The 24,032-nt window shown below is 36.7% G+C and overlaps 1 protein-coding gene across 13 annotated transcripts in view; it reads left to right on the top strand.

The window, feature by feature from the left end:
• Positions 1–24,032, top strand: part of Tbc1d22 (TBC1 domain family member 22) — a 57,711-nt gene that overhangs the window by 27,635 nt on the left and 6,044 nt on the right. For 2 of the 13 annotated variants that reach the window (XM_067110819.1, XM_067110820.1), the window contains exons 3-8: positions 10,953–11,003; positions 16,695–16,816; positions 17,137–17,346; positions 20,075–20,149; positions 22,551–22,690; positions 23,367–23,495. In XM_067110819.1, coding sequence (XP_066966920.1) covers positions 10,954–11,003; positions 16,695–16,816; positions 17,137–17,346; positions 20,075–20,149; positions 22,551–22,690; positions 23,367–23,495 — 726 coding nt within the window. In that variant the 5' untranslated portion in view covers position 10,953. Of the gene's footprint in view, positions 1–3,392; positions 4,283–4,329; positions 4,397–10,952; positions 11,004–11,525; positions 11,601–16,694; positions 16,817–17,136; positions 17,347–20,074; positions 20,150–22,550; positions 22,691–23,366; positions 23,496–24,032 lie in introns of those variants that run through there. The other 11 variants (XM_067110814.1, XM_067110813.1, XM_067110815.1 and 8 more) reach the window with 11 other exon arrangements.

Here is a 24,032-nt window from a genome sequence, read left to right as displayed (position 1 = left end):
AAAAAATATATATTTATAGTTGTCAATATATTTTAGAAATATATACTTATAATTGTAAATATATATTTAAAATACACATTTACAGTTGTAGATATATATATTAATAAAATAAATATATTTGGAATTACACCATTGTGGATTTATTCACCATTCTAGTGACTATTATTATTATTATTATTATTATTATTATTATTATTATTATTATTATTATTATTATTATTATTATTATTATGACACGTTGATTTTATATAACAGACATTCCAACAACGTAGCTCATTTTTTCTGCGTTCTCAGTGTCCCCGAAACTCTTCTAAAGAATGACATTAAGTAAGTCTAGGCCTAGACCTTGTATTCAACTTATATTCCAATAATTTATTTATATTTTTAACCATTTGTTTATGAAATTTGGCAATTTAATTTTTTGTTTTTGCAATAACTAATCTCTTCTTTCTGTATTTCCCATTGCCGTCCTGTTAATTTTTTCTAATGAAAGCCATAATATTCTTTGGAGGCTTGAATTTCAAGTGAATGGCTCCTTTGGTGGACTTGTTCTAATTGAAACTGGTTCGTCTTCTGAATAATAATAATAATAATAATAATAATAATAATAATAATAATAACAGAATAATAATATATAGTTTAGACTTTATAGTTTCTTGGTCTAGGCTCAAATTTTCTACCCTACTCGATCTGTAGTAAATAGGCATATTTAGAAGCAGGTAGACGTATAGACAGTAAAACTAAAAAAAAAAGAAAATGGCAATGATAATGAAAACACGATTCCCTCCCGATGCCAGCGAACGCCCATGCCCATGCCTATGCCTATGCCCATACCCTCACGTAACACGATTTGGCAAAGGCCTCCCGCAATTTTGCGAGGTATGATGACCTACGTGGCAGGACAGGAAGATCTTTGGCATCTTGGCATTATCATACATTTAGTAACTCGGTACATTCATCCCAGCCAATGGGAGGCGGGCTAACGCCCACTCTTTCCGCCAATCAGAGCCCATCACGCCACTATTTCCGACCAATGGGAAAGGAGGTATATACGCCTTTTGTATCTGTCATCGCAAAATAAAAGATATATTATGAATTATGCTTCTGGTTTGCCAAAAAGCAAGCAAGCTGTGATAAAAGATGCATTTAGTTTTGGAACTCGAGATTTTCCTATTAATATAGCTAACTGACTTTCGAGAAACGCATTCCTTTTACCTTCTCTTCAATAACAGAAAAAAAATGTACATGAAAAACTCAAGTTTATTTTTGGAGACCTGTCTATCTTGAGGAAAATGTTTAAATCATTTTATTCTTCCATGTTTTGAATAACGTTCCCCTGTCTGGCCTTCGGCAGCCGTCTTCCATCTTATATCGTTGGTCAAAAACTCCAGCTCTCTCAAATTTTCGTATCGTAATCCTGATATTCATCTCTGGCACAGTGCCGCGTAGTTATTATTATTATTATTATTATTATTATTATTATTATTATTATTATTATTATTATTATCGTTATACCCTATTCGTATGGAACAAGCCCACCAAAGGGACCATTGATTTGAAAGTCAAGTTTCCTAAGAATATTATGGTGTTCAGTAATAAGAAGCTTGTTTTGTATGCTATGTATTTCATAATTCCGATGATCCTTCTGCACTCAGATCTTACCAGACTATGCCATCCACCACGTATATTTGTGTATATTAGATATGCAGCTAAATTTAACATGATTTTCTTTAATGACATTCAGTGCCACACAGTTTTCGCTAAGTCTTCTTCTCGTGACCGAATTGTGGAATGGTGGTCCTAGTAATAATCCTAGCTGACATGAGCTTATCTTCGTAGTTACTTTGTTTTTTTTTTTTTTTTTTTTTTTGCCCTATTTGTCTTCCTCTTTTTATTTGTCTCATTTGCTGATATCTTATTTTTTCCCTTATCACCTCTCTTTTATAGTTCATACTGCTTTTCCTACTGGGGATGCAGCTTGGTTTTAAAAGTAGTAGTACTATTAGTAGTAGCAGTAGTTTGTCGGTACTGTTATTTTTTGTTATATGTTCACAAGCCAGGTAGAAAGAAGTTTGGAACCCATTCCAGAATGTAAAATGAATAAATAAGGAAACGTAAAGATTAGTCAATCGTAAAATGAAGCGTGTAGTTATTTGCACGTGTGAATCTCAAGTTCACGAAGTCAGCGCCATTTAATACCTGCTGATACGCATGCCTTTGCAACCACGACGAAGATTGAGAGCACAGTTGCTTGCCAAATGATGTGGCACGGTGAGATTAAACGGTCATAGACTCACAGCTAATGAGCCATTTCTACAGGGACGCGAAATGTCTTATGCTCTTGGTGTTTTCTGTGAGGGAACTCACCTAGGTTAATCACACGGTGCCTGCAGTCATGTTTTTTCTGTATGTGTGCGTACTTCAAGAGCAGGAAGTGATTTAGGGAAAGGCTCATGAATAATCAATTTCAGAACAAAGCTACAAAGAATGGAAGACGAGGGTATACAAGAAAAAGACCAAAGAATATTCTGTCGCATGTAGACCTAGACTTAAGTAGAGCAAGGCCTGTAGTCACCTCAATTTCATTAGCTTCTTACGTGCGTACAGGGCAGTAAAAATAACGGTTGAAAACTAGGACTGAGTTGGACTTTCCACAATCAGCCTTCGACAATATATATATATATATATATATATATATATATATATATATATATATATATATATATATATATATGTGTGTGTGTGTGTGTGTGTGTGTGTGTGTGTGTGTGTGTGTGTGTGTGTGCGCGCGCGTGACCTTTAGACATATCTTTAGTATCTCACATTTAAACTTTATATCTTTCACAAACATCCCTATTATCATTCATGCTATTCTTACTGTAAATAATTATAGATATTCAACAAATCAGTGCAATCTTTCCCCTCATTACATCTCTCTTTTTTGTTTCCCTCAGTTGCCTTGACTTCGTCCTCTTCTTCTTCTACCCCTTTTAGTCAACTCCGCTTCCTATTAGCTCGTTTCTCATGTCTGCGCGAATGTGCGTCTGCCACCGCATTCATTAAACGGGAAGTACGATGACAGTGTATCGACTTTCCTCTCAAATGCGGGTGATGTTCATGCCTTTGCACCTTCAATCCATATTCCCACTGCGGTCCTACTTATGAAACATTCGTGTAAAAACAAAAAAAGATAAAAAAAAATGGCAAGTGCGGATACATCACGCACCACGCACATTATTTTCTCTTGAGTAACTGTGCTTGTTTGTGCTTCTAGATTAAGCTTAATATATATTTTTTTTAGTATCCTGTCACTTTCGAGTGCGTTGACGTTCTCTTTTTAACGTCTGCGATGAGGTATATATCATATGGCTCGATTTGCTTGCACAAGAAGTGTCGTTTTTAACTTAGGTCTTGTGACTTACGATGGAGTATGTCGGTATCCTTGAAGTTACGGTATTATGCTCGTTTAATTATATCGAAGTCGCGGGCTCGTCAACTTTTTCATATCCGCCAGAAGTATTTTTTAATGCGTAACTCAGAAATATCTATTCATTTAAAACTGGCGTCTCACAGAAGTGAATATTCGTGAATATTCATAACGGTTGTGATCATTAACCACGCTCTATGCGGTGGTGGTGGTGAGGTTCGTGTGTGTTTACATCAGGCTTTGACATATGGAACGGCTTATGACACTTCCGTATAGGATTTGTGACACTCGTGCCGTCTTCGCCAACAAAAAAATATCAACGTATAATTTTCTACTTTTTTAAAATATTCAAATTACGACTAAAATGCGAGAAACGGAGAAAGCGGTGGTTTTCTATTTTATTCCTTTGCTGACAGATTAGAAAGTGTTTAAAAAAAAACCTCCGGGATGTTAATGTACGACATTGCACTCTTCGCTCGAGATACTCTACCCAGATGGGGCAAGGGAATAAAATAATATCTTCATATATATAGCAATGTAGTCTCATACATATCTATGCTTGCTTGAAAATAATGAATTGCTTGGCTACAATGTCGACATTCGCATCGCTCCCCCTGGGGTTCTATTTTAAACCCCCCGTCAACATCTTCCGTGGAAGGGTTCTATCAGCTGTGATGAAAAGTGTCATCAGTCTGTTATTGTGTTGGCAAACATGAAGATTTGGTTAATGTGAATTTCCTTGTTACTAACAAGCAGTGGCTGTGCTTCCATCACTTAGCTGCATAAAATGCAGTCAGTAGATCCACACAATGGGAAAAACTTTTGGAAGAAAAACAGTAAATCGGTGCCTGGCAGGTAATGCATTTCCTTCCTAGCTACGGTGAGCTTAGGCTGCTTAGCTAATTGTGTAGTGGGCGAGATTCGGCCAGCATGACCTGTGATGACCTGGTGACCCCTTGCTTAGTATAGGTGATTTACGGTGTTTTGCGGTGTTTTTGGGCGTCGCAGTGTCGTTGGTCAGTTTCTGACGAGTAGCCTAAACCTTTTTCCTAGGGAATTACTCGTGGTGTAGGATCTTACCTTAGGGTTCGCCGTCAGTGCACCTCACGAAATGCACCGTAGGCATTACTTAAGTTACTTGGCAGCTTTCCTTCGCCCTCTAGATGCAGTGCCTCCCATTCCGTTTACTGTACGTCCGTGTTCTCTCTCCATCCTACTTTCCTCAACCCCCTCCTAACAATTGTTTCTTAGTGCAACTGCGAGGTTTTCCTCCTGTTACACCTTTCGAACCTCCTATTCTCTCAGTTTCCCTTTCAGCGCTGATTGACCTCATCATAGATCCCAGCGCTTGGCCTTTGGCCTAAGTTGTCTATTCCACCCCTTACCGGCCGTCCTTGTCGTTTCGGCCGTAAGTCACGTAGGCCGTAACATCCAAAACACCGTAAGACTTTTTGTGGTAATTACTGTCATTTTATGTTTTACATACATCCCCAACGGGCTGGTACTAAACACGGTGCCCATTTTGCACGTAAACGTCCGTATGGCCTAAATGACTTACGGCCAAAACGACCCAAACTCTCCTTACTGTAGGGTCAGACCTTACTTTAGACCTCGTTGAAGGAGTAGGGTAACCACCGGCCGATAAACGCTACTGATGGTTAAATGTACTCTGTTCTTACAATCAAGTGCGGTGCTTTCTTCATTTGAGTAGGCTAGGTTAGACTAGCACAGTCTAACCTGTCATCTTCTCAGGCAGACTACCCAAGCTTACTGCAGGTTAGGCTGTGAGAGCTTTAGTTAGTCTTCCAGAGTAAGTGTAAAAGGGAGGCAGATGCATGTAGATATTTTTTATTTTAATATTTTGGTTAATACAAAAAAGTCTGTATATAATGCAGTACATGTGAGATTATTTGAGATGTTTACCAAGATAAATAGGAATTTACAGTCTCCCGCTTATATTTTTACTTTCATCCCCAAGGGGCTGGTACTAAACATGGCGCCCAAAAGAGCTTCCTTGGGAATGAATGGACAAACAAACAAAAGATGGTAAATTTCTCATTATTTTGGTACATTTCTCAAATGATCTCACATGTACTGCATTATGTACAGACTTTTCTATAATATTTAACCAAAAAATTATATCAGTAAACAATATCTTCATGCACTTGTCACTTTACATTTACAGTTTTCCAGAAGTAGCATAGACCAAAATAAAGATATGCCAATTGTTGCCCACACAAGACGTTTGCCTTATCTAATGTATAGTTTGTTACCATATAACATCATAGAGTACATCAGACCCCTCTGTATTTTCTGACTCTATAATGGGAAAGCTCGTGTAGGCTAAAATTGTTAATTGCATCGGTGAAGGAATAGGTTAGTAAAATATAAACGTTTTTATGAAACCTCTAGGGCATTATTTTACTTTGATATAGTGCGTCCTCGACTTACGGCAGGGGATCCGTTCCAGCACCGCACTGTAAGTTGATGTCTGCCATAAGTCAGTTTTTCTCCGTTATCTGCACTTGCAGCACCGTAACTTGATGTTGCACAAATTACAGCGCCGTAAGAGCCTTTAACTTGACGCCTGTTCTTGCTGTTGGCTCCGTCAACGGTGCTTGCGGCACTGTAACTTGATGCACCATCAAGTTACGTCACTGTAAAACACCATTAACAGTGCTGAAAAAGTGCCATAAGATGGAATTGCTGTAAGTCGGTGGTGCCTTAAGTTGAGCCATGACTCAGTATTGGAGTTTTTATGCTGTGCCCATGAACCTCCATGATATGCTTAGCATGAGACTCTTATTAAAGTCTATGACAAATTTCTTTTAAACTTTTGCTCCTGTTGGGTTTGCATTTAAATTTAACATGGAGTCCATAGGAGTGGTTATGGTTTTAAAGTAAATTCACACATTGTTATATAGAAATAGTAAAATCCCTTATGATAATACAAACATTTTTGCCTTAAAAGAAATTTGGTTCGAAATTAATTTCTGACCACCATGAAAGTGAATAGCACCAATGATAAAGTAATGAACGATGCATCTGATTTTCCTACAGGGAATTTAGGGGCAAGATTGTAACAAGTAGAGGCAGTCCCCTGTTATCGGCGGGGGTTCCGTACTGACAGTGTGACGATAAGCGAAAATCGCCAATAGCTGAAAATCAGCGATTTTTTGGCGCTTATCGGCACCGATAACTGGGTATCAGCGCCAATAACTGGAGATCGATGCCTCTGTTAGGTATGTATCAGCGCCAGTACCCTATTATCGGCACCGATAAGCAGAAACCAGCGCTGAAAATCACTGATTTTCGTCACTAGACAAGTCCGTAAAACCGGATCGCCAATAACCAAGCACGCCGATAACCAGGGACTGCCTGTAGTGGTTATTAATATGTACTGGTTAATGTAGGAGGGATTTGTAGATTCTGAAGTACCCATTTGCATTTTTTTCACATTTTTGACTACCAATGTGAATTTAGTGGAAAGAGCACTTGCTCACACTCTTTTTCCCTGTTGTCTTCTATGCCTGTAGGGGGTAGGGCCATCAGTGCACCTCATACGGTGCACTGTAGGCACTACTCAAGGTGCTTTGCAGCGTCTGTTCAGCCCCAGGCTGCAACCCCTTTCGTTCCTTTTACTGTACTTCTATTCTTTTTCTCTTTCTTCCATCTTACTTTTCACCCTCTCATAACTATTGTTTCTTAGTTCAGCTGTGATATTTTCCTCTTGTTACACCATTAAAACCTTTTTACTCTCAGTTTCCCTTTCAGCACTGAATGACCTCATAGGTTCCAGCACTGGGGCCTTTGGTCTAGGTTTTATATTCCGTTCTTTGCCAGTATTCAGTAGCAGAGGCCTTCATTCTTAAAGGATCTTGAACAGTAACAAGAGTGTCTTAGAAATTTTTTCATTGAAGTTTTATAAGTTTACATTCTGTAATACAGTAGTAGTTACAACCACTCAATTGCCTTGACACTCATCATATAACTTTTGTGTGATCGTTGTTACGTGAAAGGTTTTTTTCTATTTAAAAAGTTTAAGATACTGTTGATTTGCTAGGATGTGTACTGTAATTATGTATGCTACATCTGTGCAAAGCTGTGAACTTTTAGGAGAGCTTAAATAGGCTGACTGCATTTATAATAGTACCGTACGTGCATGCACAGTATTAATGATTTATACTACAGTAGCACTTATGTTTATTGCCATTCGTAACGTTAAGTATCTTCTGCCCAGCACCTGAAACAGTAGACACTGGTAAGAAGCCTGAAATTTATAAAGCTGTGAAAGAAAATCAGGTTTCACACTTGGTGAAAAGTAAATATAAAAAAAAACATTTTCACACACACACAAGCACTCCGAAGTGTTCCATTCATAAACACGTAATATATTGTTCCCATGATGCACCTAAGTTCACTTCTGCAGACTTCTGTTTGACAGCTGACGTTGAGGAGGAAGTTTTCGGGAGGTCAGCTACTGTTATGCTTACTAAGGCAACCTGTTCGTTTATCTTCCCTTTATACCATGATAACCAATTGAGAATCTCTGGAAACTTGCTTTTGTAAATATACCTGCTCTTTTTTTCATTGCATATATATAGACTTTGTTTTTTTACATTTTAGGGATATGTTGCAGCTCTTGATATCATACTGGACACAAAAATAGGATAAACTTTATTTTAATCTGTAGCAAATGCTTGTTGAGACACCCCCCTTCTCAGAATGTGATAAACACAACATTCTTAACCTAGTAGCAGAGGACATAAAGATAGAATTGATTTATCTCTTTATCATAAAACTTCTCCATTGTGTTTATAAAACAGTACAGTTTTATTCATTTTTGTTTTAAAAATGTAAGATAGCCTATCTGATAAGCATATCACAAAAACATTTACAGGGTTCTAAGTTTAAGTTAAATTGATGCTGTTAAATTGATGCTGTCATGGTTGGGGGGTGTCTTTTTATTGAGGAATTACAATGCATGGTTTCAGTCAGTACCTCTGAAGTTCTGTTGTTCCTTGTAATTTTATCTTTGACAAAGCTTAGTGGGAAAATATGTATGTATTTTTAGAGTTGTGCCATCAGCTAATCACTAGTACAGTATCTCCATAGGAGGGTATGTCAGTGTACCTCATGTGGTGCACTGTCGGCATTACTTGAGGTACTTTGCAACATCCCTTAGGCCCCTGGCTGCAACCTCTTTCATTCTTTTTACAGTACCTCCGTTCACATTATCTTTCTTCCATCTTACCTTTCACCCCTCTCCTAACAGTTTCATAGTGCAACTGCAAGGTTTTCCTCGCCTTACACCTTTGAAACCTTTTTACCCTCGATATTCCTTTCAGCACTAAATGACCTCCTAGATCCCAGTTTGGCTTTTGACCTAAATTTTAGATTCCAGTTCCAATCGTTAGTATCACATCGTTAAAACTACATTACTATTTTGTATCAACCCACCCATGTCCTATTTTTTTCAGTGAAAGAAAGAAGACTAATTTTTAAATTCAGATGGCAAAGCTGATAAGACAGACATTGTGAAGCTGAGATTAAATTTTAAGTTGAAGTAATTGAAAGATTATCATCCATGTCTCCGTGTCTCAAGATGAAGGGTTCGCTGCCTTCAGCGGTTCTCTATGGTTTCATGAATGATCAGTTGAAATGCAATAGTAACAGGAAATTTATATAATGATAATACTACTGGATCTCAGTGCTGTATTTTATAAGGAACTTCAGAAAGAATACGGGATGCCGTTGAGTTGTTGTAAGTTATTTGCCCTCTAGGACTCTTGAAGTACAGACTAGACATTGCTTATCCATGGTAAAATCTTTTGAAAGAGATTACCTCGAGGCAGTGTTCTGAGAGTTTATGCATTATAATACTGTTGAATTATCTGAGCTTGTTACCAAAGAGGAAATTGTGTGATTTTTTGCAGGTGTTACAGTGTTTTACCTCATTATAAGCAATGCTGAAAAATATTTCTCAAAAGAAAGCTGTAATTAGGATAAACTGGGTGGATGTTGATAATGTTAAAAATAACTTCTCAAAAATTCCATATCAAAGCATGAAAACCTACCACCGGTATGTATTAATTGATGGTCACCTTAATATGCAAGAACTTGTACTAAGTTTAGTGAAAATAGAACTCTACCATCTAAGAAATATAGTTCTGATTGAATGATACCCATTACAGTAAACCCCTGTATTTGCGGGGGATGCATAAACCCCTCCCCGAGAATAGCTAAAATCCCCAAATACTCAAAACCCTCTAAAAATGCTTAGGACTGCCTATTTTGATAATTCAAACACAAAAAAAAAAATCTAAAATGTTTATACTTGAGTATTTTAATAGTTTTATCACAAAAAGTGCATTTAGTCATGAAAATGATATGAAAATACAGTAATTAGTGAATATTTCTCAGTGAAAAATACTGTGAATGGGCAAATTTTCTGTGAATAACGGGTAGATGCGTTCCACAGAGAAATCCGCGAATCGTGAGACCGCGAATACGGGGGGTTTACTGTAATTGCAATTTGGGAATTCTGGCTTATAATTACAAGTCATGAAAGTTTACTCATGTAATTGAAACTATAGTAGTCTAATGAATTACTTACTGAAGAAGACAGAAGACCATTTGAAAAATGTTTTGAATTAAATTACAAATAAGTCTCCTTGTGATAAGGTCGCACCCATGCTAATGGGTCTAAATTAGCTAATGTTAAGACAAGAAGGACCTTTGACTATGTGGCACTCAGGACACAGAAAACTTGCCCAGAGAATTAAAAGATTAGAAAATTTGATGGTATTCAAGAAATTTTAATCGCACTTTTCAAACAACTTGTGACACTGGAGGCCAGGTTATTTTCGTCAAACAAAAAGGGGTCCAACAGACAAACCGATAATGGGCAGATGAAAGGTCTCCAAAAGTGAGCATGTAAGATGAAGTTGATATCTATTCCTTCAATACAGCATCTTTTAAACATTTTGATCAAATCATGATTTTGCAATTTTAATTGTAATTTTTTTATCTGTTCTGTCAGATTACACAAAAATGTTTTTGTGATGATGCAGTTTAGACTAATAGATTGACTGTTCTGCTCAAACAGTCAAAGAGAAAGCCTTCATATTATGTAACATATGTTCTGTTTCATCCAGTGTTCATGAAAATGTGTCAGGGGTCTTCATGCTACTATAAACCGTCATGCATTAGCCAAAATATGGCATAAATTAATGGACACTGGTAGCGGATTTCACTCTCAATACTTTGCACTGAATTTAGTTTGGTTATCAAGATGCACTGAGGTATCAAAATGTGAAGACAAATAAAATGAAGGGCTTTAGATACACCTTTCTTTTAGACTTGAGACTTTGACGATGCATGTTTATAGACAAGTGTTGGATGTGAGTGTCAAGCTGCTTATCTAACGTAGTATTTACAATTTGTAAAACTGTTTTCAGTAGTTCAAGAGCATTCTTATGCGTTATTTATGCTGGTGAAAATCAAAAGTTTATTATCTTTACAGCATGCGAGCTGTTTATGGTGCCATGCATCCCCCCATCACCCGTTCTCCCAGGTAAGACAGTTTTGTCTTAAATCCAGGGTTTCTGTTAATTGTAAGTGTCAAAAAGAATCATCTTTAACATTTACCTTACATGCACAGATAGTAGATTTGCTTTACCTACAATATGTAGCATTGTATACACTTCAAGAAACCAGTGAACTTAAAGAAGTATGCATTAGTTTGTACTTTAGGTCTAGTCTAAAAGAAGTATACGTTATTCTGTACTTGAGGTTTAGCCCAAAAGAAATGTACATTATTCTGTACTTGAGGTCTAGTTTAAAAGAAGTTTACACATTTCTGTACTGTAGGCCTAGTCTAATCTTTTTGTTTTTCAGAGTGCGTACATGACATGTACTGTACACTATTCTGTAGAGGGACTTTTTATCATAGTTAATATGAATATTGCTGCTGCTGTTTATTCTCACAGTATTATGAAATGTGTAGGGTAATAATGCTTACCGCTCCTAGTAAGAGCAGGCACCTTGAGTTTATTGTTTTTTTTTTTATACACTCCCTATTCTACATCTGATACAGATTCTCTTCACTTTCACCATCTAGCGTGAACCTGCTGGGAGATGTAGTGCAGTGGCAGTATCGTAATCAAGAAAGGTCAGAAATGAATCATGTTTTGACTGGCACAGATTTTATTGCATCTTGGGAGAAGCATTATCCATCATATGATTTTAAAATAATGTACTGTACATAGTTGCTTTTAAAGTTGGTGAGGGCGATTCTGTGGGAGGCTACCACATGCCATGGTTAATGGTCAACATGTACCCCTTAGGCTGTCCGACACCCGTTCGTCTTTATTTCTGTGGTTGATCTCTACTGTTGGTGATTTTACAGGGTAGCATCCCCGTAGGGGGTAGTGCATTCAGTGCACCTCATGTGGTGCACTGTAGGCATTACTTAAGGGCCTTTGCAGCGTCCCTTCGGCCCCTAGCTGCAGCCTCTCTCGTTCTTTGTACTGTACCTCCATTCATATTCTCTTTCTTCCGCCTGACTTTCCACCCTCTCTAACAGTTGTTTCATAATGCAACCGTGAGGTTTTCCTCCTGTTACACCTTTCAGATCTTCTTACTGTCAGTTTCCCTTTCAGCACTAAATGAACTCATAGGTCCCAGTGCTTGGCCTTTGGCCTAAATTCTATATTCTATTTTATTCTGCAGGGTAGCACAGAAAATTATGGCACATAGGTTTATTTATTAGTCTTTCTGTCGATTGATTTTTTTTTTTTTCCCCGCGGGAATGTGTCACATTTTCACAAATTATCATCGTCCTGTTTGGTATGTAGGTGTATTCCACTTGTACAAATACTAATTTGTGTAGATGGCCATTTAGCATGTTAAAAAGCTGTAAATGAGGGTCTTTAGTGCTTGTGTGGGACTTGCTTTTGTTATGTGGCATGCGTAAGATTTTGGAGCAGATGAAGCTTTCACAGATAAAAATCAAGACTTCTCTTATTTTGAGGTGACTGCCGCAGGGTTCTTGGCAAAATATCGGGTGGAAATTAACTATTGGGATATAAAAGTGAGAAAACTATGCAGATTGCTTGAATAAAGATGAGAAACTTGTTAAGAGTACAGTCTCGGAAACGTTTCTTTAGAGTTGGGAGAATTTGTAATCAGCCAGTCCACACAGCTCCCCTTTGCCAGAGGCTTTTAACCTACTGACATAACAACGACTGCTGTGAGTTATTGAAGAAATCATACAGTTCTAACAACAAACAAATCACTCATTTTACTTATGCACACCACTCAATGCGCGACAGTTTGCTGAAAGATGGGGCATTGTTAATGCTCAAAAACACCTTGTTATTGCATGTGCTCATCTTTTTCCATTTTCCACATCACCACTCTATAATCTTCAGTTTTGTCCGTCGAGTATCAGGTAACACAGGTGATACAATGGACTTGACCTCTTCATTATGTCATTGTTAATAGTAGAGTTTGACAGAGTTTGACACCAGCAGGTGTAAGTAAACCTTCGATGCCAGCTGTTGCTCTCAGGACAGATATGCCACTTGGGCAGGTATTATGGAAAAGCAGCCTTTGGGCAAGTATCATGGTGGAATGCACTTTTTGGCAAGTATTAGTATGATAACCCTTCAACAGATTTGTTTATGGTTATTGGTAATTCTGGGTTAGTGTTCAGTATTCCATTTCATTAAATGTGGTTGACTAGGTGTTGCTGACTGTAAGGTTTTTTGTATGTATTTCTCTGCATACGCTTCTAGTATTATTATTTCTTGTGTCAATACATATCCTTTTGTATTTGCAATGTATGAAGCATATTTCCTGTAGGTTTGAAAATAAACAATGTGGTAAGTTCAGGCTATCTTTTGAGCTAGTCTTATTTGCTGTATCAGCAATACTGGGGCATTGGTTGCACAGAAAGGTTGTGCAATGAATGCTTTTCTGGCTCCAAGATAGCTTGGGATAAATATGATCATAAGAACACATAGTCTAGCAGAGATAAAAATGAGTTAGCGTTTGATTTCTACTGTCAGAGTATGAGAGTTCGAGCGTTGCATATGATCTCACACCTAACCAGTCTTGGATGGCCAAAGAAAGCTAGCAAACTGTAGATATAACACTTTTTTGACTGTTGGTTCTCGAGAGGTAAGACCCTCAATGATGTGAAAATTTCAGTATCCCTGAGTTTTTGTTAATCACAAACTCCTCACTTATATATAGCTCATGTTTCTGGTCTTCAAATGCTCCAGACATTGCAGTCTTTTATGTAACAGACAGGAGAAGTATGGTTGAAGTTCCACACACTGCTTCTCATGTCTTCCTTGCTGACAACAGCTTTGTAGAATTTCCCAGGTTCCATTTTTCATTACCGATTGACTATAGTATAAATTCATTAACATTCTTTAATCTCACTGAATCACACTATTTGTACGTCATACTTTTATTATTATTTGTATGATAAGTAATTTAATTGAACTCCATGATAGTTAGATCAAATTTGCCAGAAAAAATGTCTTTATTGGCTGATTGTTAGAATTGAGAGTACACTACCCTGTCAGCAGTTAGTGATGGTTCTAGTATGTTTCATGTCTTTTTATAGAAATTTCAGTATTTGGTGTTGATATGTTAGGCGGCTGTTTAAATTTATTATGTAACAAGTAGTTAGCGAACTGATTGCCACACTTATGTGTCTAAACTCGACAGGGACCCTCATCAGTTCTGTAGCAGGTGTTACAGACAGGTGTGCTTTCCCGACCTCACTTGCAGTGCATGCCATGACTGGACTTTTTAGTTGTTACTCTACTAGATCTTGCAGAGAGTTGTGCCCTGTTATACCCCTTTCTTTTGCTTGGGAATCTATAGCCTCAACTTTCCAGGCTACTCAAGGTTCACATGCATCTGTGGCGTGTTAGGACCGCCATTTTTCTTATGATTTTGTAGTAGGATGACCAGCTCCATGCCCCGAACTTTTCAGCATCCTCATTTCAGACGTTAGTTATGTGAAGCAATATCTGTTCATTTGCCAAGAGGAACACATGCAGCTGTGCTTGCAACACTTGACTAATTTGAATCTCATTGCACCACCTCCACTGCTTCAACCCAGGCGCAGTGACTTACTTCCAGACTCTAGTCACGTTTCCTGGATGGAAAGATGACATAGGTCGAGGTTAATACTGTAATGAGTAACCAAGTATCAAGCTTTATTGGAGCATTTAGAAAGAATACCTGGTCTCTCCAGCAGAAGTAATAATGATGATAATACCCAGCGGCCTCTTCATCCTCAAAGGATGATCCAAGCACTGGACTTGGTACCAGCATGAGAAAGAAGGCAGGTTCACCTGAGGCCCGCAACTGTAGCAATCCGCAGACTAGCAAGCTGACTACAGGAGCCCAGGATACTGCTGCTATGTTGCTAGTTACCACAACCATGCAGATGCTTGGTCCTACAACCACAGCAGTACCCCGTATGGGGGTAGTGACATCAGTGCACCTCACGCGCTGCACTTTAGACATTACTCAAGGTTCTTTGCAGCATCCTTTTGGCCCCTAGCTGCAACCCCTTTTATTCCTTTTATGTTTGCTCTCATTTTTTTCCCCCTTCTTGCTTTCCACCCTCTCCTAACAATTGTTTCATAATGCAACTGTGAGATTTTCCTCCTGTGACACCTTTCAAACCTTCTTCACTCTCAGTTTCCCATTCAGCACTAAATGACCTCATAGGTCCCAGTGCTTGGCCTTTGGCCTAGATTTTATATTCCAGTTCCAACATGCAAACTTAACACAGACTCATGGGATCACAACTGTATAGATGCTCAGGTCCCAAAACCCCATCAGTAGCAGTGTCGAGACTGGCAAGCTGTCTGGGACATGGGATCTTGACCACATGCATAACCAGAAGGACTCAGACCCTGGCAGTCATGGAAGAACTCATTATTGTCTACTGTAAAGGATGATGCCACAAGAAGTGCAAAGGATTGCAAAATATAGGTGGAGATGGAGATATTTGTACCCCAAAATGTATCAAAAAAAAAAAATATTTGATTGGCACACATATCCTGTACTACTCTATGCATCTGAAACATGTCACCGACAAAAAAAGTTTTTGAGATTATGTTGCAGATGAAGAAGCGAGTGAGAGAAATTGTGTCCAGAGGCTGGATAATAGATTGTAATGAGAAAGTCTAAAGAACAGTTTGTCAGAAAAGCAGTTGATAAGGAAGGACTGTAGAAGGAAGGAAAAAATGTAGGAAGTCCCCGGAATTCATAGGCGAAGACCTAGACCTGATTGGAATTCGGACAGAGAGTACAGGGCAGAGAGCAATGGAAAGAACTCATTTCATGCCTGACCCTATGAAAGGAAAAGCTGAGGTGGAAATGTTCGTGATGATGTGAATATGCATTTTTAAAATGGACCGGCCTTAGATAAAAACTAAGAGCAGTGACTCATGTTCATTCTTAAGCTTTGAATTATTTTAAGTAAAATGATACTTTGATATTCTTGAAGAGATGGTAGAGAAGAAATTTGAGGCATAATTATGTGATGAGCTGGTAATCATACAAGATCAGCGATTAACTCGAAAGTCTGTTGACTTATGTCTTGGTTTAACGCATGTCTCATACGACAGGGAATCAGCAGCAGATATTTTAAGGTTTATAGAAATATAATTATTACACCTTGCCTGAGATGTAAGCTAGTGTACATGCAAGCTCGCTGATGATAATAGTTACTGGTATGTCTTTGTCAACACTAAATGCTTCTTAATAATACCTGATCAGTACTTACAATTAACCAACAACCACTGCTGATACTGTAATTATGTGTTACGTACTGTTTGCCAAGCTCATTAGTTGTGTAAGTGAGTTTAAAGCTGCCAATAAGCAGATTAGGCATAAAAACCTCGTCAAACTGTTATACTAAATGTGTGATGTTCTGATTCGTACTAGAATTTATTAATTAAAAACTTTTATTTCAGGTAGAAATGTATAAGGCACTTGTTAGATAATATCAAAGGGCCCTGGCACCAATTATTTTGCAGATTATATATGTGTTTGTCTTCATCATCCTCAGTAGTTCAAGGATGTACTGTATACAATATATTATGCCTGTCAGTGTTACTTACAAATGGCTAGTGTTCTGGCGTTAAGTTTTTCTTTTCATTGATTAATTATCTCTCTGTGTATAGGAACACTTGATAGCTTGTCAGTGACACCACCATTTTTTATGCAGGTCGAGTCCGAGAAAAGATGGCGGACCAAAAAAGCAAGAGTCGGGTGATAGTTTCCAAGATTACCAAGAGTCTGTGAATGATGCATGGGATTGTGGAGATGATGAATTCTGTGTCATATCAGGTTAGATTTCACACATAGTTATATTAAGTAAGTCTTATATCACCAGCGCTATTGTATAGGAATCCCCGGTTATGTACATCTAATATTATTTGTTTGAAAAATGTTTTACTGTTTGGGATGAATCACACCTACTGTAAAGATAGGTTATATCCCCGTACCAAGAAGTGAGATGTGAGCTATCTTTAACAGTTTTCAAGTATGTAAATAATAGATTTCATCATGAATATTTACATATTATTAAGAAGACACTAATTTTACATTTTTGTACACTGGTTTTTTTACTTGTGTTCTACAGTGTCTTTGATGATTGTCAATTCCAGATGTAAAAATATCCAATCGAATGGTTCAGTCAGCAGCACTCAGCGTTATCAACAGTCATCGATCCGGCCAGCTGGGGACCAACACCACCACTATAGCGGAACTCCACACACAAATACCGCCTGCCCTCGTCTCAGCCGAGAGCACTGAAACCGTCACGACCTCCCATAGCACCGTCAACAACACTCACACTTCCACAGCTGTTATATCATGTATGGTGACAACTAGTGAGATCCTAATGCAGTGTGGATTGACTTACTACTACTACTATTGTACTACTTTTCCAACTCCTGATAGTTTAGTTTAGATGATTTCCACTTCTTGGTTTTTTGCACAAGTCATTCATTGGTTACCATGAGAGAAAATCCTCTTATTTTTTAAATGTTCAGAGAACTGTATATTGCTTGTATGGTGATTTTGCCCACTGGATTCTCTTTTGATTTTATTAATCTCCATACGTATTCCTAATCTTAGATGAAATGGCAGACAGTAACTTTTGATTTTGAAATAGATGTCTGTATTGTTCAGAAAACGAATAGGAAAATTCAGTGACCTACCTCTCTCTCTCTCTCTCTCTCTCTCTCTCTCTCTCCTATGTAATGGGTTATTATTTTTTTTTGTTTTCTTAATTCAAAACTTATTTCGTGGAGACTACAAGTTCAGAGATTTAATTAATAACATCCTATGCAACTGAGGAACTTTACAGTTATTGCTGACAAGTTTGACACGACGTTTACTGTTGAAGAAGCTCTAGAGTAAATCATTTTCCTCTTTTCAAATGAATCCCATAACAGTGGAGGACATAAAAATGTCAAAAGTTTTATTACAGTCCTTTGTTTTTCTTCAGCAGTTCCTCTCCTTCAGTTTTGACTACTTTTTCTCACAAAGCAAATGTCGGTTTTGTGTACGTGAATTTTCCACATCTTGCTTTGTGCTGCTGTTGTTTCATAGGCTACATTGTACACTTAATTGTACAGAACGTCTCTGCCTTCTTTCTATTTTGGATTCTGTCATCAGCGTCTCAGTAAGAGATAGGCTTGTTATCTGGGCCAGATTTGGCTTTGGTGATTTTTTCTGCCGTAGGTCAGTAAACTGTCTTCATTGCTACTTATCATGCTGTCTGTGGATATTATGATATTTTGCAGATGGCAGGTTCCTTACAGAAGTAGTAACCAGGGATTCTTTCTGAAGCTTTGGATATCTGGAAATTCAAAGACTCCTGATGATTAAAGTGCCCCCTGGGACTGGCAGCACATTGATTGTTCCTAAAACGTAATCCTCCTTGTTTGCCATGATCAGGTACTACTCCCTAAAAAACCTCTTCATTGTGTCAGTCTTCATCTAGGGGAGTATCTTTATAGTACACCTTTGTCTTCACGCATTACATCTTTTGTAACAACAACATTTCCTTAAATTACAGTATCTGGAAATGTAAGTGAAAGGCATTGCCTTAGCTTGAGGATCAGCTAGTTTAGAGAAAGACTCTCCATTCAATGTAAAATGTCATTGATGGTGATTTAGTTTGTTAACCAAACAGAGTTCTTTTGAACTTCTATGAAGATAGCTTCATGGGCAGTGACAATGCAATTAAGAATTTGACCATACAGTAATTGGGGCAGTTTCTATGTAACTTTATTTCAGTTTGATTTCATAAGTGCTGCTCCTTTTAGAAGTTCCTTATGAAGATGAATGATGAAAATCATTCCATTCTAACCATCTTTGCGGGTGCAAAGAAAGCCACAAGTTAAGCAGTGGGTTGTGTTGTATGATTATGTGATTGTTATGGTAAAGGTGGAATCATGTTGCCATTTATTTAATGTGTGTTTTGTACAGTGTGACATTCTCTGTACTGGTTATAATTAAATGGTTGGCTTTGTCAATTTTGACATCAGTTGAGTGTGTTTGCTCACATGCAAGCAACTTACTGGGACATCCTAGAGTATCTCAGCATTGTCTGGGCACCCACCAGCTGTGTTGTGTTGTCTGTACATTATTTTTGCTCTCTTTCTGCTTTACTGTCGTACCTTCATATCTTTTCTTCTCGAGTTTTCTCCTCTCATTATAACTAAAAAGTTCTTCAGGCTCAGCATATAAGAGTAAGTCAGTAAATGTCATTCAGGATTTTATCTAAAATAATCAATAATCAAAGCATTTGCACTTTGTCAAGGCTGTGATATGATGTGTAATTGTGGATGAAAATTGTTCCACCCAGATATTTGTCTCCGTAATTTATAATTTTATAACCATCCAGTTTTTTAGTGCAGTATTATGTTGATGGTAATTAAAGAGAACAGGAGATCTCATCTCGATATATTTTTATTTTTATATCAACTTTTTTCAGCAGCGCAAATGATAGCTGAAAATAAATGGTATACTGTAGTAGGTACAACAGGAATATTCAGGTTATTAAGCTTTCTACTAAGCTTCATGATTCTGGGTAGCCAAGAATTATCTAAATTTGCAGAATGTCGTTATTCTATTTTGAAACTGAAATTCTGTGATGGTCACACCCTTCACTTCAGATAAACATACTGTATTGCAATATTCTGTATTATTTACTGAAAAATTAAGCCTAGCATAGTATTTAATCCCCAAAATAAAACAGAATTTTCACAAGTTCAAAACCAAACTTTTGTTCCTTTATGTAAGGTTATGGTGTAAGCTATCAAATTTTAAAGTGTTTAGGCTAAAATATAAAACATTTGGTAAAGCTCTCATGATTTTCATACATTGAAATGTAATCATTTGCAAAGCACTGTACAGTCTTTAAATTTCACAAGAAACCAAAGATTAGATGATTTGATCCTTAAATTGATGAATGTGATTACGATGACTTGTAGGGGTTAACGTCACTGAGTATGGGTTGCATTTTGCCTTTCCATTGCATCTGCCATCATGTCTAATTGTGATTCTGTGGATGTTACATTTCCCGGCAAACAGTAGAGGGGATGCTTCCTCTGTCCAGATTAGATCCTTCTGCAGCAACTCATAGGACCCCTGTCATCAGTGCTTCGGGTAAAAAGTTTTAACATCGTGCTTCTTCACCTTCCAGTTGACACTTACCTGAATCTCTCTCTTCCCCTGTTCACGTACACTTATGCACTGTCAGTGTTCACTTTCTGTCCCTCTTTCATATCGCCTCATACTGTCAAAAGAGTCAAATTCTCTCCCACGTAGAGAATAGTGTAGTGGTCGTTGCTGTTTTGTAATTGTGATTCTTGAATTTTGCACACTTGGGGTATATGTATTGACAGTAATAATGCAGTTGCTTGGCACGTAGTTTTAACAAAAGTGAAAAGTACGTTTAAAAATTTGGAAGTGCTCTACAATTTTCATTCTTTTTCTCCCTGGGTAATTAAACAGTAATGAAGATTTTCAGATGCTTCTCTTATTGAATTGTCATTAATTTATGATAACAAAGGATAAGAATGCTGCCGTTAGTAGTGGGTATTTTGTAGGCTGAATAGTACTAGCGCTTACTAATGTATTGTGCTAGCTTTAAACCAGTGTACATAGAGTACTATGCACAATACTTGAATGATACTGAAAATTTCAGAAGATTTAGTTAGAATTCCTTTTTGGTATATACGTCTCAATTTACCGAAGCACAATGTTTTAATGATTCAAATATTTTTAAACTATAAAGAAAAAATAATACAAATTTTCATTTGTTACATATAAAAAATCATCAGTAAAATTGAATTGCTGCTGTTCAATACTGTACTTGTATTGCTTATGTTCATATTTGAGTAACAAGAATATGATACTGTATCATCTTGATTTTCGTTTGGGTACTTATCACTACATCTAGAATAACTGAACAAATCATTCGCTAATGAGTTAATAGGATAGATTTAAGACCAGAATTACCCTGCTGGGATAAAAAGAATATTTTGTAAGTTTAGGCAGCGTGTTTGCATAAATGCATCAATCACAATTACAGCACTTGGTAATGTGTCTTAGCTGTTCTAAACTTTTCTCGTGTAAAAATTTGTGGTAGCAGAGTAAACATGCTAACTTCTTTGTCACGTTGGAATTCCTTTTATCTGCACTGATATTTCATAATTTTCCTTCACATTTTATTATTGGCTGTGGATTGCTCTAGTATATCCTATCTAGTTAAAGATGATGCTTTGAATGCTACAATACAGTACTTTGAAAGTAAGGTCATGTTTGCTTGTACGGTACTGCCTTCAACACTTGCAGGTCTGAAGATTATATATATATATATATATATATATATATATATATATATATATATATATATATATATATATATATATATATATATATATATATATATATATATATATATATATATATATATATATATTGTATATATGTATATTATATATATATATATATATATATATATATATATATATATATATATATATATATATATATATATATATATATATATATATATATATATATATATATATATATATATATATATATATATTGTTCATGTCTTTAAAACAGTTAATGCCAGGGCTACATTATTGTACATAACTGACAAGAAATTTTAATATACATATATGAATGTGTATTTTCAATGTAACAGTTAAAAATTAGGAACACATTCTAGTTAGGACAATTTCATTGATTTCATTCAAAAGTGGTCAATACTTGGTAATTGTTAAAAATTTTCAGTTTTATTATGTATAGAATTACAGTTCCCTTTTTGAAACACTTGAACATAGGAAGATTTGTTCTTACTTAGATGACATTTGAAACTAAGGCAGTTCTTGTAGGTTACTGGTTTCTGGAGTACCATAGTTAGCTGAGGCAACTATTGTTTGCCATATTGTTGTGCTTTAGTTTAGTGTCATTTGGTATTTTTAGATTTTACATTTCTGCAAACTCCAAGTAATAGTAGTTGCCATGTTTTCTTGGTATTGGGGTGGTATAGGTTGTCCATCACCCATTTTTTTTTTTTTTTTTTTTGATAAAAAGGAACATAATTTATAATTGTCATCCAAAGAGACATATGTACAGTAATTATTTTTAATAGATTTAAAATAATAGATTCCCTGTGGCTCTTAAGATTTGTTTTCTTTCAGAAGGCTGCAGCGTGTTATGAAAAGTGATACCGAATTTTGTATTATGTTGAAGTAAAGTAATTCCAGTCACTTCTTTTCTTGGCCATTAATAAGCCAGAGTGATTTAAATGAGCTTCAGCAATGATTAGGCAAAGTTTAAGATATTCTGTAATCCTCAGTTATATACATTTTATTAAATAAAAAACAGATGTAAGGAATTCCAATAAATTTGATCTCATGTTTTGAAAATGTATATTTTGGTTATGAGAATATATGTACTGTAGTTCCTTGTTTATAACAAGGAGAAATATTGAAAAGTATCATGTCTGCGTATCCTGGTCTTTAATGATGTTTGTCATCAAATTTTCCAGGTAGTGAAAGAGACGTAGCAAAACAAGACAAATTTCTAGAACTAATTGCGAGTAGTAACATCAACCTTCCTGAATTACGAGAACTTTCCTGGTCGGGCATACCACCCTCTGTCCGTGCTATATCGTGGAGGCTCCTGAATGTGAGTTACTCGATTGTTTTCCTTATTTTGTTTATTCATATGATTCCCTGTATGGAGGTGTTGCCATCATTGCACCTTAAGTGGTGCACTGTAGGCATTACTTAACATTTTTACAGTGTTCCTTCCTTAGGCCCCTCACTGCAACCCCTTTCATTCCTTACACTGTACCTCCATTCATATTCTCTTTCTTCCAACTTACTTTTCACCCTCTCCTAACAATTGATTCATAGTGCAACTGCAAGGTTGTACCCCTGTCACACCTTTCATACCAGTTTCCTCTCAATTTCTGTTTCAGCATTGAATGACCTCATAGGCCCCAGTGCTTGGCCTTTGGCCTAAATTCTATACCCTGTTCTATTCCATTCTATTCATATATACTGTAATATTCAAAATTATGTGAATTTCGATGGCTTCTCTTCAACTATTTTGGCAAGTTTCAGTGAACGCATCACATTATTAGAGTACCGTTTTTATCACTTCCATATTCAAAAGTGGAAACATGTCAGGTGGAATTGCTGTTTATTTTCTCTGCTACTAAAGATGCATAGCTTAAATAACCAAAGATTTTTCAAATTAATTCAGCTCTGACTCAAAGAAAAGTAATTTCAAAACTTGAATAGCTGTTATAAACTAGATTGTAAAGAAAATATTAATTGCTGACTTTTTAACCTCCCAGGGTTATCTTCCTGCTAACGTTGAACGACGAGAAGAAACATTGAAACGAAAACGTGAAGAATACTGGAGTTTTGTTAAACAGTATTATGAGACTAGACATGAAGACATACATCAAGATACATTTAGACAGGTTAGCATTCCTTACGTTTTGTCAGAATACGTTGTTGCACTCGGTACTGTATAGACCATTTCCTTAGCAAAGCTGTTTTTCAAACAAACCCATCAGCCATGTATGAAGGCCCTGCCTCCCAACTCTTCGTTGTCTCTGTGTCACATCCAGCTACCAGAACAATAAGGATGATAGTTATTACCTACTGACAAGTTGAAGGTGCATGTCTGTAAATGGTAGCTCTCTGCTGTTTTGCTGCTTCTATCTACAAGACGAGACTTTATGTATCCAGGGATTGTTCATAAAGGCTCTATATGACTGATGGGTTTGTGTAAAAAAATTTTTTGTTTTAAAAACATCATTTTTAATGAAAGACATTTCTATATTTAAAGGAGAAATCACAAATAAAACCATTTGCGACTTGAGTCTGTTGAAGAACAGTGATGATAAAGGGTATCCTTAGGTGACATGTAATTGGTTTCTGAAAGAGATGAAGTTTGTAAATCTGGAAGTTTTATGAGGATGCTTGGGGGAGATGAGTGAAAGTTATAGTGTTTA

The sequence above is a fragment of the Macrobrachium rosenbergii genome, chromosome 10 (assembly GCF_040412425.1).
Source record: "Macrobrachium rosenbergii isolate ZJJX-2024 chromosome 10, ASM4041242v1, whole genome shotgun sequence".
Lineage (NCBI taxonomy): Eukaryota > Metazoa > Arthropoda > Malacostraca > Decapoda > Palaemonidae > Macrobrachium > Macrobrachium rosenbergii.
Note: the sequence above shows the minus strand (reverse complement) of the source record. Positions and strands in the feature narration are given on the sequence as shown.